This window comes from Elgaria multicarinata, chromosome 8 (genome assembly GCF_023053635.1).
Source record: "Elgaria multicarinata webbii isolate HBS135686 ecotype San Diego chromosome 8, rElgMul1.1.pri, whole genome shotgun sequence".
Taxonomy (NCBI): Eukaryota; Metazoa; Chordata; class Lepidosauria; order Squamata; family Anguidae; genus Elgaria; species Elgaria multicarinata.
The window spans coordinates 95,222,114-95,240,135 of record NC_086178.1 but is presented as its reverse complement, the minus strand read 5'-3'; the positions used below and the strand labels follow the sequence as shown (position 1 = coordinate 95,240,135).

Genomic DNA, 18,022 nt, shown 5'->3' with positions numbered 1-18,022 from the left:
TGCCTCTTGGTTTTAATTCAGCCCTTTGGTATTGGAACACTAGGCATTCTTTACAGTTTAACCAACAGCTTGTTGTTCAACTACATCGTAAGTAGCATTCTACCGTGAATCTAAAGTACTCAAGGACAATGTTCACTTGAATACTTTTTTCTCTCTTTCTCAACTGTTTTTTTTTTAACAGCCTCTTCAAGGTCTCATACCATCAAAACCAGGGAAAACTGATGAAACAAGAATCCACATGAACACAAAATTGACAAAATATTTCTTCACAGTGCCCTGAAGTTAATCTTGCAGGGATGCATCTTAGATGACATTTTGCCATCAGCATCCTATTCTGGAGTAGAAAATTCATACAATGTACATTTGTTAGGAAGGGCATATGCATGGATAAATCACTGCTTCTCCTCTTCCAAAGACACAGCATCAAGAAATTATCATGCCCCCTCTTATATGCATTTGGGAGGAAGAAGGATTGATTTATAGATGTTTGGTCTTTCATAACAAATGTATATTAATTTCATACCCAAGTGTTGGAACCCAAACACAAAGTTTTCTAACAAGTAGCCTTTGTTTAGAGATATGACAGCAGTCAGTGTACTTGAGCTGAGCCCGAGACTACGGAGAGTGTGGCCCATTTTCGTGGCTTGATCGCACATGGCCAGGAGCCGCTGCGCCCATCAGGGGCAGGGTGGGGGGAGCGGGGAAAACAATTTTTAAAAACCACTTACCCGGGCGCACAAGCATTCATGCACATCTGACCCTTTAAGAACAAAAAAAAAAAATGGCAGGCGAGACGGCTCTCTTCCTGAGCTCATCACACCTGACTAGCGCAACAGCCCGCGATACTTGCATCGCGGGCTCTCCCCTCCTCCGTTGCGCTTTTTAAGGTAGGTCTAGCAAAGGCCTCAGTTTACACCTTCCAGACCAAACACGGTTGCATTGCAAGCTATTCCCCATTCCTTTAGCCTCTTTTTGGACTGAAAATCATGACATGGTGTCAGAAGTGGAGGATGAGGACTACGCTGAATTAACTGGTTGCAGTTTTCATCCTCAAACAGAAGAGAAGCATCAATGGGAGCCACATTCAGAGACAGCAATAAAGCCTGTGAAACTGCTTATGGATTAGGAGGGATCTTGGTAAACGTGTTCAGTGGAGGCTGGAGGCTCCTACAACAGTGGGACAGTGAATCCACTCTGGGTCAGAACTCTAAAGGAACACCACTGAGCAGAAGAAATATTTGGAGAAGAGGCGATGTTTGACTGGGCTTATAAATGGTGACAGGATTTCCAAAATGAGCAATTAGGTTCCTGATCATTCCTCACTTTACAAAATTAATCTCCATTCCTTCTTTGGGCCTATTTCCTTTTTGTGTAAAACCTGAGGATTGTATTGCTGCCAAAAGACTACATTTTATATCAATACCTCTTACATAGATTGCTGTCCCAGGAGAAATAGCAGGATGTAAGAAAACAGAAAGAAATGTGGGTTAAACTAAAATCAGTAGATGTAAACAATTCTTTTTCCTGTTCCCAGGCCCACAGAATGTGTGTGTGTGTATACACACACACACACACACACACACACACACACACACACATTTGTATATTGCTTTTCCATATATAATATGCTCAAAGCAGTTCAAAACAAAGCCTGATGAAAAGAATGTATGCTTAAATAACTGACATCCAGTCAGCTCTTCAATATTCAATACTTCTATCCAAAGAAAATAAACCAAAAATATATGCTGTGTGAGTTCATGAAAATCAAAATGTAGAAACAAGAGGAATAAGGCTAATGAATGTTGCTTTCATCTGTCTGCATTTTGCAATCCTGTCCATTATTGCAGCAGCAGCAGCAGAATATATGTTGGAGGTTCTGGCACAGAAGCGAAATTGCTAGAGAAAAGGGCAATCCACAAGGAATACAATTTAAGCAGAAGGTCAACATGTAACTGAATTTGGCAAAAGCTAAACATAGTTGCAATTGGCCAGAAATCAAGTATCTGTATATCAAGAATAGCAGTTAAAAGGGATGGTACGTAGATTCTCTTACAGTACCCAATATTCGTTCAGAGATAAACCTTTCACTTAAATTTTCATGAAAATAAAGGCAATGGAATATGAAACCGTCTAAGACTTTCAAAACAGAAATGGTTCTGCGAGAAGAAGAGCTGGAGATGGTAGGAGAGTCAAAAGTAGTCAAACACAGCTTAAGCCAAAAAACACTGGGTACAGATTGAATAAGGCTGTTGTTAGGTTTCATTCTTAAGACACCATTTTACTGGAGGGCAGTTTAGTGCCTTCTTTTAATTATTCAAATATTATAAGAGTGTGCCTATGTTTATTTATGCTGCTTTGATGTGATTTTTGTTGTCTTTTTTATTTTGTGCCATCAAGAATCCTATACAAAGTGGGTGGGATGGAAATTGCTATGAAAAGGGAACAGTTTACGACTTTACACAGTGAACTGTAGAACAAACATGTTTGACAGAAGCAGCTTTTCATACACTTAAGAAACCACACATGGTTTTGGTGAAGCAATCAAAGTAGTCCATACTTCCTATGGCAGCCTCCCCCAACTTGGTGCCCTACCGTTGTGTTGGACGGTAATGTCCATCATTCCCATTCTGGCTATTGGCTGGTCACCATCTTCAGGGCTCCGGGTTGGGGAAGGCTGTCGTATGGCTTCCTTGTTTTTCAGGAGTTCTGTCCATAACATGTATATGATGAAGTTTATGCTTTTCTTTTGATGGCAGAGTCATGTGTTTGAACCAGCTTCAATTAGACCTGTCTTTAATTTGAAATTACATTTGGGGGCAAGTGGTGTGTGTGTGTGTACAGAAATCACAAAGAGCAATACCAAGTATGCATTAGAAAAATAAAACAATGGCACAAGTAGGATGAGTGTAACCCAAGCAGGTTGGATACTTAAGATCAATTGCTTAAGTGTCCAACCTCAGAGGCTTACATTCATCCTACTCAGAGCAGGACTGGAGGAGACTTACATTCATTCCTACTCACCATCTTACTCCCTCAGAGGCTTACAGTCAACCTATCCTCCCGCCCTACATTTTTCACTAGATGGGCATTTTTCCCATCTAGCTGGAGTGCGTCATAGGGGGAGGGAAAGCAGGTGTAGATGCCACAGGCTAGCTGGTATCCTGGCCTCTCCAGTCTCCTTTCCTCCCCACTCATCAAACACCCCTTTTCCCCACCCCTTTTCCCACCTTGGAGAGTGGCCAGCACAGTTCTTTCCATGCCAGTTGTGATAGGGAGGGCGGTTGGAGCTCCGATTCCCTCCTCCGAGGTCGGAGTCTGTGCTGTCTCCCACCTTGGAGCTGGGAATCCAAAGTACCCTGTGGCCCCTCGAGGATTTCTCCCTCCAAATATAGTGCATTTTGCTGCTCCTTTGTTTGGTATGCCCACTCTAAATAATGACATGGCTGCATATTTATTTATGTATTTTTTTTATTTCTGTTCCACTTTCTCTGCAACCAAAGGGAAAAAAAGTGCTCGCTAATAAGGGTCTATGATGCCCATTAGGTGATAGTAATTGGTTTCTCAGATAGATAATTCATATAATGAAAAAGGATCAGCCCTGTGCTTTTCTGCACTGATTCTAGGACAGCTGGACTGTCCATAATTTGTCAGGTTAAAAGGGTGCAGCCCTAAGTGGAAGGAGGCTATAATATATTATGGAACTGACAATGTTGTTCTGCTTACCATTTATTTTATCTTCTCCATCCCATTTCTATGTATAAGAGTTATACTAGTCTTTTTGGTGTGCGTATCTACATGATCTAGGCAGAACATTTCTAAGACAGTTTTCACAAATCTATGAAAATGCCGTATGGTGCTCCCTCCGAAAGGACTGGCTTCCAAATGAAAGGAGTTCTCTTATCTTCCATCCAACATTCCTTACTTATAAAAGGTATCACACAAAATCTCATTGAATAATCTCTCCCCTGCACTCCACTGCAGAAGCTCAAAGGGCTCCCCTTTGTAGTTTCTTTGAATGATTATCAATGGTCACTTAACTTTACAGTTCCCTTAAACATGGACCCATAATGCTCTGTCTTCAAGGATGCCAAACTTCCAAATTCTGCATCATGTTACCTGCCTGTTTTAAAGGAAGATGTACTAGCATGCAAAACGAACACTTGCCATTTCCGCAATAACAGAGGTAAAGGGCCCTCTAAGCCTCTGATCTTGCAGAAATGGCCCTGTACAGCCGCTGTTTTGTGCAACATTAAAAATACAGAACATACAGAGCCACCGCCTTGTGTGAAAATGGCGGCTCACATCGGGGAGTGGTTGGCTGTGTGGCTCAATGAGCAGGGGCAGCCAGTAGGGGCAATTCTGCAAGCGCCCACCAAGTGTGGGTGCAGGTGAGTCCATCCCTCCCTAGTGGCAGGGTCATGCCCCCGCTGTAAGAATCCTCCTCAGAGGAAGTGCTAGAAATCCAAGAAACAAACTGCATTGAGGAACACCCAAGGCTAGGAAACCAGGAAGAGTATGAGCCGCTAGGGATGGGAGAACCCGCGATGCTCCAGTTCACTGAGCTTCTTGGAACTGCACTTCAACGTTTGGTTTGCCTTCTTCCTGTTTTTGATTGTGATCGGTTTTTCTTTTTGTTCGAATGGGAAGAGTGTGCATTTCCATGTGCATATTTCAAAAGTGGGCACTTCCCTGCATTGGCTAAAGTGCGGACATGTTTATTTGTTTTAAATAAAGTAAAATAAAACTTTTATATTATCATTTTGGGACTGTGTGAGTTTTGTTTGTTTTACTGCATTGTTGTTTGGGGTTGCAAAAGGGGCAATTCTGATTATATGCAAACAGAAATAACATCCCCATATATTCCTACTGGGCCCTCGGAAGGGTTGGCCTCCTGGCCCATCCCTGCAAAAGGAGGAGGCCTCTGAGATGGAAGCTGAGCAAGTAGAAGGCCAACGCCTCAAGGGATAGGGCAGAATGATCAGTAGAAGACGAAGTGCTGTTACAAGGTAGCTTCTGTGAGCAGTACTGACTCCATTTTGAAGTGACCCAAAACCCCACCTACAGACTGAGAGCATTCACAGAAGGCCTAGGTCAAGTAACCATTTCCTGATAGACTTCTTCAAATGCATTCCCCAGAGACAAAAGTAGGGGTAAAACTAAGCAGAATATGAATGCTGGATGGCAAGAGTTTTACCTGGTCATACACATGCTAATGTAGCCCTATTGCTGAACTCCAGGCTGCATCAAGTACAGCCACCATCCCAAATCACCCTCTTTTGTTCCCATAACAAGTAGATCTTTAGATAAGATCACACACAAAAAAAAATCCTCAAGTTAGGGGGAAGAAAAAGGCTAGCTCTCTCTCTCTCTAGAACCAGAAACACAGGGCATACTACAGATGCCAGCTTGCGAGAGCAAGCCGCCGTGAGTGAGTGCTTTGCCTGGCTGTATTCTTTTCCTCTTCACCTAAGACCAAGAGTTGCAATGCTCCCCAGTTCTGGTCTACAGGAAAGGGCTGCAGCCCAAGAAAAGGTATACTGCCTTTAAAGATTCCCTCTACTCTTTCCCCTGCTGTCTGTGAGTGTGTGCTCTTAAGTCTCAAAAAGTCTATTTTTCAGTCTTGAAACTGCTTCTAAGCCTCTACTTGCTCAGCTAATTTCCCCAAAACTAGCTTGTGCCTTTGTATTTGTTTCAACCTCAATAAATGTGCCATTGTGGCGTTATCCCCTTCAGTGCTGTAAGTTTCTTGAGTAAGAATCCCCTTACTTAGCCACAGATGCTCTATTGCCAATGTCAAAAGATTCCTTATAAGCGGGTGTAAGTCTCATTAGAACGTGTGCAAGTTTGTACACGGGTCTAATGAGAGCACATCACGTAACAGTGCCCAATTGCAGAGGAGGGCTCCACCAGGTCATCTTCCAGAAGCTTTTGGCATTTTGCACCTGAGACAGGGATGGGGCTCTTTCAGGAATCTTTCCGATTCCTCTTATAAGCCTTAGTTTCAGCAGAATGGGCTGCTAGAACCACGTCTTCACATTAGCTCTGATCCCTGATTGCCTAGCTTTCTCTCTGTTGGATCTCCTCTGAATAGATCCTGGATTGCCCAGTGACCTCGCATTTGGACTCTTCTCTGTCTGGTGCTGTACTTTTTGCTTGAACCTTCCTATCCTAAACCTTGAATGATGCTGTGACTTTGCATTTCTTTGCATCTCCTTGCTTGGTGCTGAGCTCTTGCTGTGAACCCTATTGGCTTTTGCCCAGACTGCCTCTGACTCTCCTCCAGCCTCCGCTCTCCTCTGTAAGCAGGACGGGGAGGGAACGGGGATTGTGTATAAGCATAAGAGAAGAAGGTGAAAAATTCAAGATACAAAAGAAGGCGTTGCCTGAAGTGAAATGATTTTCCTTCTTCCTGCTGCATGGATTTTCTGTCCAATGTTCTCTTCTGTTTAGCAGTTCATTTGTCGTTCTGCCAGTGGGTGGTATTTAGGATGATTGTGTGAAGCTGGATGTGTTATCTGCTTTCTGTTTACTTTACAGCATTATATGAGAACTTCATTAGAAACACCCGCAGGATGGATGGAGGTGGAGGGGAAGAGGCTGTTCTTAGCTGATGTCTTACTCTCAGTGTCTCATTGTCAGGGCTCATTCATAGAATAGTAGAGTTGGAAGGGGCCTATAAGGCCACCGAGTTCAACCCCTTGCTCAATGCAGGAATCCACCTTAAAGCATACCTGACAGATGGTTGTCCAGCTGCCTCTTGGAGGCCTCTAGTGTGGGAGAGCCCACAACCTCCCTAGGTAACTGGTTCCATTGTTGTACTGCTCTAACAGTCAGGAAGTTTTTCCTGATGTCCAATGAACTCACCCTCCTACGGTTGATGCCAAAGATCCCTTGTCCATGCTGGTGATCTCCAAGTGGGGAGTAACGTTTGAACTTCTCAACTCCACGCACTGGTCTAATCATGTGCAGTATTACCACGCCAGCGGCACATGTCCCTGGAGGAGGCAGCTAGATACTGCATGGAACTGGATCAGCACATGAGGTTAAGGGCTTCAAAGAGCACTCCGTGCATTTACACAGAAAGTAAGGATCTGGACATTACTCCCCACATATGGATCACAGTGGTGATACCCACCTTTCTGTCCCTTAGGTATGTCTGGCTTTGTATGTCTAGTGAGTGCGGAATATTTGATGGAGTGGGTGTGGCTAGTGATGCAGTGGGAGAGGGAGGAGTATAAATAGTTTGGCTGAGGGGATTGTGAGCTAGTCTGGTCTAGTCTAGTTTGGTCTTGTCTTATCTAAGTCTGATTGTTATTGTTGTGGAGTGTCTGAGGCTTGTGCTTCTTGAGAGTGTTTGGTGTGTGAGGAGTGAGGAGAGATAGGACTTTAAGGGACTTGGGAGTGTCGTTTTAAATATAAAAATCAGCAGGTTTCATCTAAATTGAAATACCAAAGATCTGTTCAATTTCAATGAACTTAACTTTGTGTTCTGTTACCACAATTGAGAAAAGATTGGTTGGTTCACACCAACCATACCAGGTACCAACAAAAACAATTGCAAGACATGAGCACATAATCACAAATAATATTAAAAAAAAAAAAAAAACCATGCACAGGATGAGAACTTGTATATAACATTACATTTATGTAACATTCATTACATTTGAATCTAAACATGTTGTTTATTAGTGCTGTGCACTGCTTCAGTCCCAGATCCAAATCCTTAACCAAAGCAGACTGATTCGGACTGAATCCAGATCTAGTTGAAGTGGCCTGGAGCAAGTTGGATTTGGACCAAAGCACATTGGAATGCTTTGGCCTGATATAGGATGATGGCAAGCAACTTCCCCAGGCCTGAGTTGCTGGGATTTACCACACCCATGCCCAGCAGCTGCCCGCTCTGCATGACAGTCACAATTTTTAAGGGAGATAAGGCTCTCGATTGTGATAGATCTACTATTGCAAACAATGGCAGCCATAAAGGGGCATTTCAGGGTTCAAGGAGCAAGTGGGAGGGAGTCCATGGATTCCTGGTCAGACTCATGCCCAGGAAACAGCAACATCTCACCTGTTCAGATAACCAGATCTCGCTTCAGATCAAGATCTGAAGCAGATCGGACTTAGTCCAAAGGTCAAGGGCCCCTGCACAGCACTTCTGTTTTTGCATTCCAGTCTTATCCATTTTCAGTGATATGTTTGCCCACATCTCCAGCCTAACAATCATACAGTGCCAATAGAATATCTTGCTTCTTGACATTGCTCCAGCACAATAATCAATGCACACCAGTTTGTAACAATATATCTCCACATGTCCCTGTCCTTTTAAGTACTCATTTGGTAATGCAACATGCAGTGTAACTTGGAATTGGGCCATGACACAGTTATAACGTTGCTCATTTTGCCATTCCAGATCTTGGGGTGCGGATGGGAATACCAAATATCAAATGTCAGATATTTTTGCTCAGATCTAGCAAGGGAAATCTGCATGTAGAAGTAGGTTTATCCAATACAGTGTGCATCTGAATATGCACTTGAATCCATGTTGCTTTGCTCATCTGGTCCCCACTGAATTGGCTGGATGCAAATATAGTATATATACTTGCATGCAGATGGACACGTTCATCCTGACCTAGGCTACTAGTTGTACACAACTCTAACTAGACTAAGTTTGTGTATTATATTATCATATATCCTATATTCTAACAGCAAACCCATGGACTCAGGGTGGCAACTTATGTAGCCAAATGTCAACATCCATGGACAAGAGGGGAGGTATCAGCAGACAAGGGGGAACCCCAAGGTTTGCAGAAATATAACAAATCATAAAATGGGACACACACACACAGTTCAATTCAGACTGAACATGCTCAATCAGAATAGAATGCTGATTGACTGTTGAAGGTGAGAAGAAAATGGGTGGGAGGGAGAACTGAATGCAGTATTCAGGAAAGGAGCATGGCTGGTTTATTAGAATCCTGAACTGGAGGAAATAATGTTGCAATGTTACAGGTCCCACTTGTTTTAAATGTATCTTAATGATTTTATCTAGGGACTAGAAATGATCTTCCGTCCCCTATCTGATCTTCTGTCCCCTATCTTACAATCTTTCCCTGGTCACCCTACTGAATTTTTAACGTCTCTTTTACTTTGTAATACAGACAAATCAATCACTGAGCAAGTGGCCAAGTTTTTGAACTTGGCCATTTCTATTAGATCTTATTTATTTATTTATTTATTTATTGCATTTCTATACCGCCCAATAGCCGGAGCTTAACATAATAGCTAATGGTATGTTCAGTTTGCTTGTATGTAATAATTTTTGTTGTTGTTGTTATTGGAATGGTCTATCGACTGCAATAAACTGTACTACTCTGAAATATATCTTAGTATTGCAATTAGGGAAGTTGCGGGAGTCTGGTTGGAGATCAAGCTTGGTGATTTCTTGCCAGCTCAAGCCCCTGCCCAGACACCAGTCCACAGATCCCCACATTTGCCTGATTCAGCACACACTGAGTCAGGCAAGTATGGGATCCCCCTTGACTGCGAGCTGCTATTTTGCATAAAACTGGTAGCTCGACTAGTTATGTGAATTGTCATTTGCACAAAATGGCAGCCGTAAATAGCACCATTTACAGGAAATGACATGTCACTGATGCCTATAAATTCTGCATAAATGATGCTATTTATTGCCTCCATTTTATTCAAATGACAGTTTTGCAGGACAGGGGAAGACCGTGCGCTAGGCGGCCACAGACCACTGTGCCGAACAGGGATGGGTAAGTGGTGGGAGTCCAATGAGCAGCATGTAGGGTGACTTCAATTGCAATAAAATGTTGGAATTCCTCCCAGTAAAAAAGTGTGTAAAAAAAGGCACGTTCAGAAAATTAGCCCATCACTTTTGTATTACCTGAAGCCGAAAATAGTATTATAGACCCTCATATTCCCATAGTTGCTCAAATGATTCATAAATTCAGATCAGACTCTTCTCAATAATATGACTCAACCCTTTTTAATGGAGAAATAAGGAAATGGATGATGCAGAAAAATACAATTTAATTTACAACTAGATTAAAAATCCAGTATTCACATCCATTATAACGTTCAAATGCAGGCAGGTGGGTGGTGCGGGTGCAAACTGCTGCACATACAAGAGACTAAATTATTCATCTCGAGCATCTGACATCCTGTCTGATCATAATTCAGGTTGTAACTAGAAGACAATGATATAATGAAATGTCCTCAGGACAATTTGCACTTACTGCTGACATGATGAGCTCTCCACCTAAATTCTGGATTTCAGCTTTAACTTGACTGCAGATTTTGAGCTGGTGAGAATACAGTTTGATCTGTTCCAGATAAGCCAATAAGTCCTGCTTGCATGACACGTCTAGGCACTAAAAAGTAAAAACAACAACGAGATGAAAGTTGCTCCTTTTTGCAATTAATTTTAATAGTCTGGGATCCAAAGAAGAACTTGAGGTAAGCCTAAGAGAAAGCTTGCACATAGATGAAACGTTCACTTTTTTTAACTTTATAAAGCAAACTCCTGTGTATGAAATCTGTATTGATTTGTATAGATACTTCTGCCTTTCTGTATTCTGGTGTTGCATGTTCATAACACTTCTTCAGATACCTGATATTTTCAAAATAAAGAGCCACGTAATTGTAGTACTGTGTGTGCCAGTATCAGCACAATGCTATCCATGGTTACTCAAAAGTAAGTGCCACTGTGTTCAATGGGGGCCCACTCCTATGTAAATATATAGCACTGTAGCCCACGTATACACAGCAGTAGTCTTATTTGTGTATTATGTTCCCCATTCAAAAGCAAGAATCTCTCTCTAAGCCATATGATCCAGAGCTGAATCATTGTTGTGCATCATATTGTAGTTAGCTGACATGCACACAGTTTCTTAGGTTTCTAGTTGCTGCATTGGTTTTGTTGAACCTGCTTCTGGTATTTGCAACAGCCAATGTGACATTTTCACATTAGGAATGGAAAATTATGGATATCCTTGCCGATGTTTTTATTCCTCTCTTTGTGCGGGATATTGGGAATAGCACCTTCTGTGTGTGCACACTCCTGTTTCCGTGTGTGCAACTATTTTTATGAAACAAGGACAGAAGTAGAGAAACTGGGAAACAGCACTGTGGTCAAGAAAGTGGCAGTACCGTCTTAATATCATCAGTAGAAAGATTCAAAGGATAGGCGACAAAATTATTCGAAACCGAGGCTGCAATCTTAAAATCTGCACATTTTCTGTGAGGAAACAGATGCTGCCAATTGGACAGTATCATCTTGTCAGCTGGTTCTGCATAGCAATAGCTGCTATACATTACTATGATATTTCCCGGTAGGAAGAAGATCTGGTTTCATTTCAATGAGTGCTTGTCATCCAAATGACAACAAAATTAGCCATTTGATTTTGCACAACAAAAAGTAATGAATGGGCAGGGCTGAACTTGCCAGGTTTACTGAAAACTATGGTAGAATAATCATTGATTTCAACGGATATTGACTCAGATCCAGAATCGAGAGCTCCACACTCATAATTCCTATGCAAAAATAAAATGATGCTGTGGTTGGTGAATACATTGAAAGCAGAGTGGGTAATACATTGAGAGTGGGTAAGAAAGACATGCAGCCATTTTAGAGAGAAAACATAAATAATACCCTCTTGGCCATTTCCTGCTCATTTTTGGCAATAAAGAGAACAAGGAACTCTTTGTTCATGCTACAAAGCCATTAAGAGCGTCATCAAATGGAGGATTTTCACTAGGGGTGTGCACAGACCCCCCACTCCGCTTCACTTTAAGATCTGCCATTTTCGGATCGGCCCGCTCCGCCCCGCCCCCACTCCGCCTGTGCCCACTCCGCTCCGTTCGGAGCTCGGAATCCGGATCGGAGCTCTGGTCCCCCCCCCATAGGGGGGGTTACCAGGCCCTGCCGCCATCGCTGCCCATGCGGCGACGGCGGCAGAGCCCAGTAAGGAGGAGGGGGGGCCTTACCTGCCTCCGTCCACGGTCCGTCACCGTCTTCAATTGAGCCCGTGGTTCCACCAGGAAGTCTGGGCTGCAAGTGCAGCCCAGACTTCCTGCTGGAACCACGGGCTCAATTGGAGATGCTGACGGACCGCGGACGGAGGCAGGTAAGGGAGAGGAGGGCTGGGGGGGGTTACTGGGCCCTGCCGCCATCGCCGCCCATGCGGCGACGGCGGCAGAGCCCGGTAAGGAACCAAGGGGGAGGGGGGCCTTACCTGCCTCCATCCGCGGTCTATCACCGTCTTCAATTGAGCCCGTGGTTCCACCAGGAAGTCTGGGCCGCAAGTGCGGCCCAGACTTCCTGCTGGAACCACGGGCTCAATTGGAGACGCTGATGGACCGCGGACGGAGGCAGGTAAGGGAGAGGAGGGCGGGGGGCGTTACTGGGCCCTGCTGCCGTCGCCACATGGGCGACAGCGGCAGGGCCCGGTAAACCCCACTTACCTTTCCGGCGGAGCTCCGGATCGAGGCGAAGGATCCGCCTTCACCTCGATCCTCTTCACCACGCTCCGCCGGCCCCCCAATCCTCTTCGCCTCCGCCTTAAGGGCAGGCGAAGCCCCCCGCTCCGCTACTGCTTCTCCGGTCCGATTAGAAGCGGAGCACATCCCTAATTTTCACATTTCCTTACCGTTACTATGGGGTCCTGCTGCTGTCCCACAATAGCGGGGAGAGAAAGAGGAAGCAGCAGCAACCGCATGGCCCAATCAAGGGCTGTTTTTGTTGTGTTGCTTTTCCTGCACACAGCAGGAAGTGGTGGCAAGTTTCATTTTTTTTAAAAAAGTAAGATTTTCTGGGTCTTTTTTTGTGATGGAAAAATGAGTGGAAGGAGTAGGAGAAGGGAGGGGGAGGACGTCATCATCTAAAGAACGTGTTGAAAACCGTAAGTGGGCAGTAACGAGTGTGCGATAAAACAGGGTGTGGGAAACTTGAGCCCCACACTAAAAAGGTATTACCATAATTGCAGAACATTTATGGGAGAGGAAAATCACTTCATTTAATTCCATGATTCAAAAACATATAAACCATCTCCATCATCAAGAGAGGTGACAAAAATAAGAATAAAAAACAATAAAATAACAGAAAACTCTGAGCATTCGTTAACTGGGTTTTGTTTTAGTTCTATCTCATTGCTTTGCCAAGGAAGTAATTTGATTTTCCCCACTGTACAGACTTTAGAAATGGGAAGTCTTACCGATTTTTGCCATAATTCAACACAGGTTGAAGAATACTAGTAAGAGTGCAATCCTGTGCATATCTACTTGGAAGGGCCACTGAGTTCAACAGGGCTTACTCCCAGGTAAGTGGGTATAGGGTTGCAGCCTTAAACTGATTGGAAATGAAATGGGCTACTTTCAGCACTAGTTTTAATGGGTTCTCATCAAATGGCAGACAGACTGGAAGTGTATTGAAGCTATTTCAAATAGTCAGATAACTATGATAACACCCATGACTGTGCTTATCGTAACCACATAACTGCTATTTTTGTCTCAATCATTTTATCAGCTTCTAGTATCCTTTTGTGGTACTTCTGCTGATATGCAACGAAATGGAATCTTAATGAAGAAATAAGTATCTTAATTACAGTTTGCTTTTAAGTCCCTGGATGCTACAGCACAGCGATGGAAGCATAAAGTGTATTGTTATGGCTGCTGGGTGATCATCCTTTGCTAACCGGATTACTTGCTAATAGTTAAGGAAGATTGTTTGATGTTTCCTCAATGGGAGCTAATGACTGGAGATTTTCCTTCTGAATGAGCAATTGTCTTGCAGGGCAGAGCCTGAGACAACTATTTGCTGGTTTCTGCCTGTAAGAAAATAAGGCAGTTGGCAATTCTGAATCTGGCCAGACAGAAATTGCTGGGAGAGATGAAAATTGGGGCACAGTTGCTCCCTTTGAGAATCTGATAACAGGAATAGTACTCTCTACTTTAGGAGGTGATTTGCTTCCATTCTGCTTGTATAGAGGTAAATAAAATAGATATTGCAAAATATATTGTAAGTGCGCATCTATTATCCCAAGGAAACTAAATGCTGCAGTGGTACTCCTGGACTTCTCACTGTTTGTGACACTACAGTTATGAAAAGTCATCAGTGTTAACTGTTTAATTTTGAGTATCATATGCATACGGTCAGATTGATTTAAGCTATTTCAAATAGTTAGATAACGATCATAACACCCATGAGGAGTCATGGGAGGCCACATAACTCTTGCCAGAAATTATGTTCCAGCTTGGGATGATCCCAAGACTGCAGGAAAAGTCGGGATAAAAGTGGTGCCAGTTATCCCAGAGAAATGCAGGGATCATCCTTCCCTGCCTCTGAGATCCCCTGTGCATCATGTGGATGCACAGGGATGATCCCGGGGTGATCCCTGGGATAACGACTGGTCTAGACATGCCCTAAATCTAAACAAAATTATTGAGAAATATTTTAAAAGACATCAAACAGTAAAATATCTACAATTTTATAAAAGTACTATTGACCAACATTTACAAATGTAATAGATACGATCCATGTTCTAGATACATGATCTCCTTTTATATTCCAAGAAAAAATAAATAGCAGCCCAAGTGTGGCAAGTAGTTTCCAGGTCCATCACTCCTATCTCTACCAATCAAAAGACATTGTGCAGCTATTCCAGCTTCCACTCCTTCATCATTTGTTGTTGTTATTATAAAAAAAGAGTCAGCAAGAAAACATGGGAGAGTTACAAATGGAATTGTCACCTGAACCATGTAACATTCCGTGTTTGAGATGGGACGACTGCACAATAAAAGACAAATTGCACACCTTTGGGGTTGGTTAAGCACAAGCATTCAACAATGCCGCAATATAGAGGAGAGAATATCTAAAGGCAGGAATGAGAGATAACCTCTTTGCTATCTCTTGGGATTGTGTCTTGATCCTATCTGCATTTGAGGCCTCTCTTCTAGAAGTTTCCCTTCAGTTCTGCAGGCATTTGGTTGACAGCACAATAAACCAGCTTACTCCCTAATGGTGGGGAACAGCAATTCTGTAAATTAAGCATATTTTTGAAAACTTTACTTCAAGTATGAAATATAACAACAAACACATCCTTAGCAGACTTAGTATTTATAGTGTTTGTGACAAAGAGTTGTTGAGGGATTTTAAGCCTGCAATGAAACTAGATTGTAGTGTGAATGAATTCGGCTAGGTGTGTTGCAACAAGTCACATTTATTTTAAAAGAAATTCTAAGTTATGTTGTTTTTCCTGTATATTTTCAACATAGCTCTTATTAAAGTGAATAAGCTGTAAGATGTAGTTAATGTTAAATCACACACATTTCCCCCACCTCTCAGAGGCAAAAGCCCGCACGGCCTAAATCAGATGGTTTCACAGTTCTCCCTTTCTGATGATGTGAGATTGTATGCAGCCTGAGTAAAAGTCATTCATTTGAAACTGCTCTACTTTATGAACTGGAAAAGGTCAAAGAGATGCAACAATGAGTCTTCGTTACACAGTGATTGCTTATTTCACCGCTCTCTCGCTTTAGAAGCTACATGGGAGTGTGGGCAGGAAAGAGGGCTTTGTTTTTTTCTTATTTGCATGTAATTTAGGATTCTGAGAACTCATACATTATGGCTGAGGTGTAGACTGGAGGGAGACGCCCCACTAATAGAGCCAAGCTTCGAGAGGTGGCGTGAATGATAAACTGATGTGTTCCAATGAAGTGACATTATTGGCTGTGACAAGACGAGCTTTAAATGATTTAGTTATTCCCAGTTTCGGCTGCCGGAGAAAAGCGATGAAAAATATATGTTCAATCTTCATAATAGCGCAGTCTCCAGCCCCTGGTCCCGTGGCATGCACACACCCTTGCTGGGGCTGTGTGCGCATAGCCAGGAGAATAACTACACATGCAGAACCTATTTCCACACGTAGTTCCTCATCCAGGTAGGGTCACAGATGCAGAATCTTGCTTCTGCATGCACACGCTCCCCTAGCTGGAGTAAGGTAATTATTTGTACAGAAAATGATTGAAAATATGTGCAAAGAATCTATACCCTGCCTGGATCCTAGGACCGACTTCAAAGGCCCTCCTCCAGAGGCCCCCACCAAAGGAAGTGAGGTGGATGGCTACTAAGGAGAGGGCCTGTAGCCAGGAAGAGGAGAGGCCTTTAGAGGGTCTGCCCCCCTAAATTTTCTACATGCCTTTTTTTTTAGAACCAAAAAATTAAAAAAAACAGTTTACAATGTTGTCTTTTAAAGGCCCAAAATACAGAAGAACTGCCGTTCCCCTACTTTTATGGTGCCCCTCCAAAAACATTTACGCTATCTGTGGGCCTGCTAAGGAGAGTGACTTTTCAGTAGTGGCACCCGCAGTTGTGAAATGCCCTCCCTAGAGGGGCTGGCCTGACACCTACGTGGTGGTCTTTTTAGTGCCAAGAAAAGGCCTCTTTATTCTCCCAAAACCTGTTTCCCGCCCAACCAATGGTTTGGGCGGGAAACGGTTGTTGTGGGCCGGGTGGGGCAGGAAGGAAGACGGCTCACAGGGCTCGGCAGTTGAGCCACGTGAGCCAAGGCAGGGGCAGCGCCTATAAAAGGCGGCCGTGCCCAGTGCGTCGGCCTCTTTCGATTTTGTCTCCCACCCACCCACCTCGTTCCTAGTATGGGATTAGCCAGTCGCTCCCTTTTGAGGGGAGGGCTAAGTAGGAATTTTTTCCAATAATGGTTTTTGCCTACTTCATACTGGTAGCGTTAGCACGGTTGGGTGTCTAATTTGGTTAATTTGTGGCAGGAAAGGTGCGGGAATTGATTTGTTAAGTTCGGGATGGTGAGCACTCTGGCACCCCTTGCGGTGATCGGCATAACCAGAGGACCTGCTCCTCGGGGCTATGCGGCTCACGTGCCAGGATATGGTATGCCTTTGGAGGCCTTCCTGTCTTCATCCACTCGCTGTCCCTTATGGCAGTGGGCGGGGGTGTGGAAGGACGGTCTCCCCACACTTACATAAGTGTCCAGAAGTAAGAAGCATGATTTCCTGCTTCTTACTTTGGAGAGTGGCTCGCCCTTGGGGCAGGCAGCAAGCCTGAGTTTAGACTGATTCCCGCACTCCCATGGCAGATCCAGGGAGGGATAGGATTTGCATTATTAATAAAGAGGCCCTAGTTAACCCAAGCTCTGGTGTCTGCGTCTTTATTCTTGCGTCCACCCTTCGATCACAACAATTTAGTTATTTCGTTTTTCTTGTTTTAAATCCGTGATTGTATTTTTAGATGCTTACATTGCTGCAGGTCTGAACTTTTATTTTGATTCTATATTGTAGTTTTTAGCTGTTAAACATTTAATTCTGTGCTTTGTGACGCTGTTGTATTTTTATGGTTTTAACCTGTTGTGAACCGCCTAAAGACCTTTGGCTATTGGGTGGTACAGAAATGTAATTAATTAATAAATAAAGGGTACAATCCTATGCATGTTTAGAGAGAAATAAGGACAACAAATCCCGGCATGCCCTAGCCACCCTCAATCTGTTTAATGACCAGTATCAGAATGAGAAATGGCTTGAAGCAGCTGAGCACAGTGACATACTTTTTTCATCTTCCCCTGTGTGCATCTTTTGATATAAAAAAGAAACCACCCCACTCCAACTTAATAGGCACAGTGCAGGTTTAAGAACCACACAGGCATCTTATTTGACCCTATACAGACCCATACTTTTAGATAAGCTGGACAGCATATAAAAAGTCATGTAATTCTTGCTGCTGTAAGAACCGAAAAATGAACATACTGTTTCTTTCCCCATTTTTATTGATCTAAAAAGCAATTTCAAATCTATAGTTTTCAGTATTTCAATTAACACTGGACAAAGTAAGATGAAACCACGGCTATTTTTACAAAGCCAATTGCAGGTTTTTAAAAGCAATTTCACGAAGACAATTCAAGTGGGTTGACAAATAATCAGCTGGTCCGTGATGGCATAATGGTTTACTCAGCATCTGGGTTCCCAGCTGTGATCA

General features: G+C 43.3%; 1 protein-coding gene across 1 annotated transcript in view; it reads right to left on the bottom strand.

Moving 5' to 3' along the window:
- The window catches only part of CTNNA3 (catenin alpha 3), a 902,456-nt gene that overhangs the window by 8,435 nt on the left and 875,999 nt on the right, over positions 1–18,022 (bottom strand). The window contains exon 17 of the mRNA XM_063133292.1: positions 10,260–10,394. Within this exon, the coding sequence (XP_062989362.1) occupies positions 10,260–10,394 (135 nt within the window). The remainder of the gene's footprint in view (positions 1–10,259; positions 10,395–18,022) is intronic.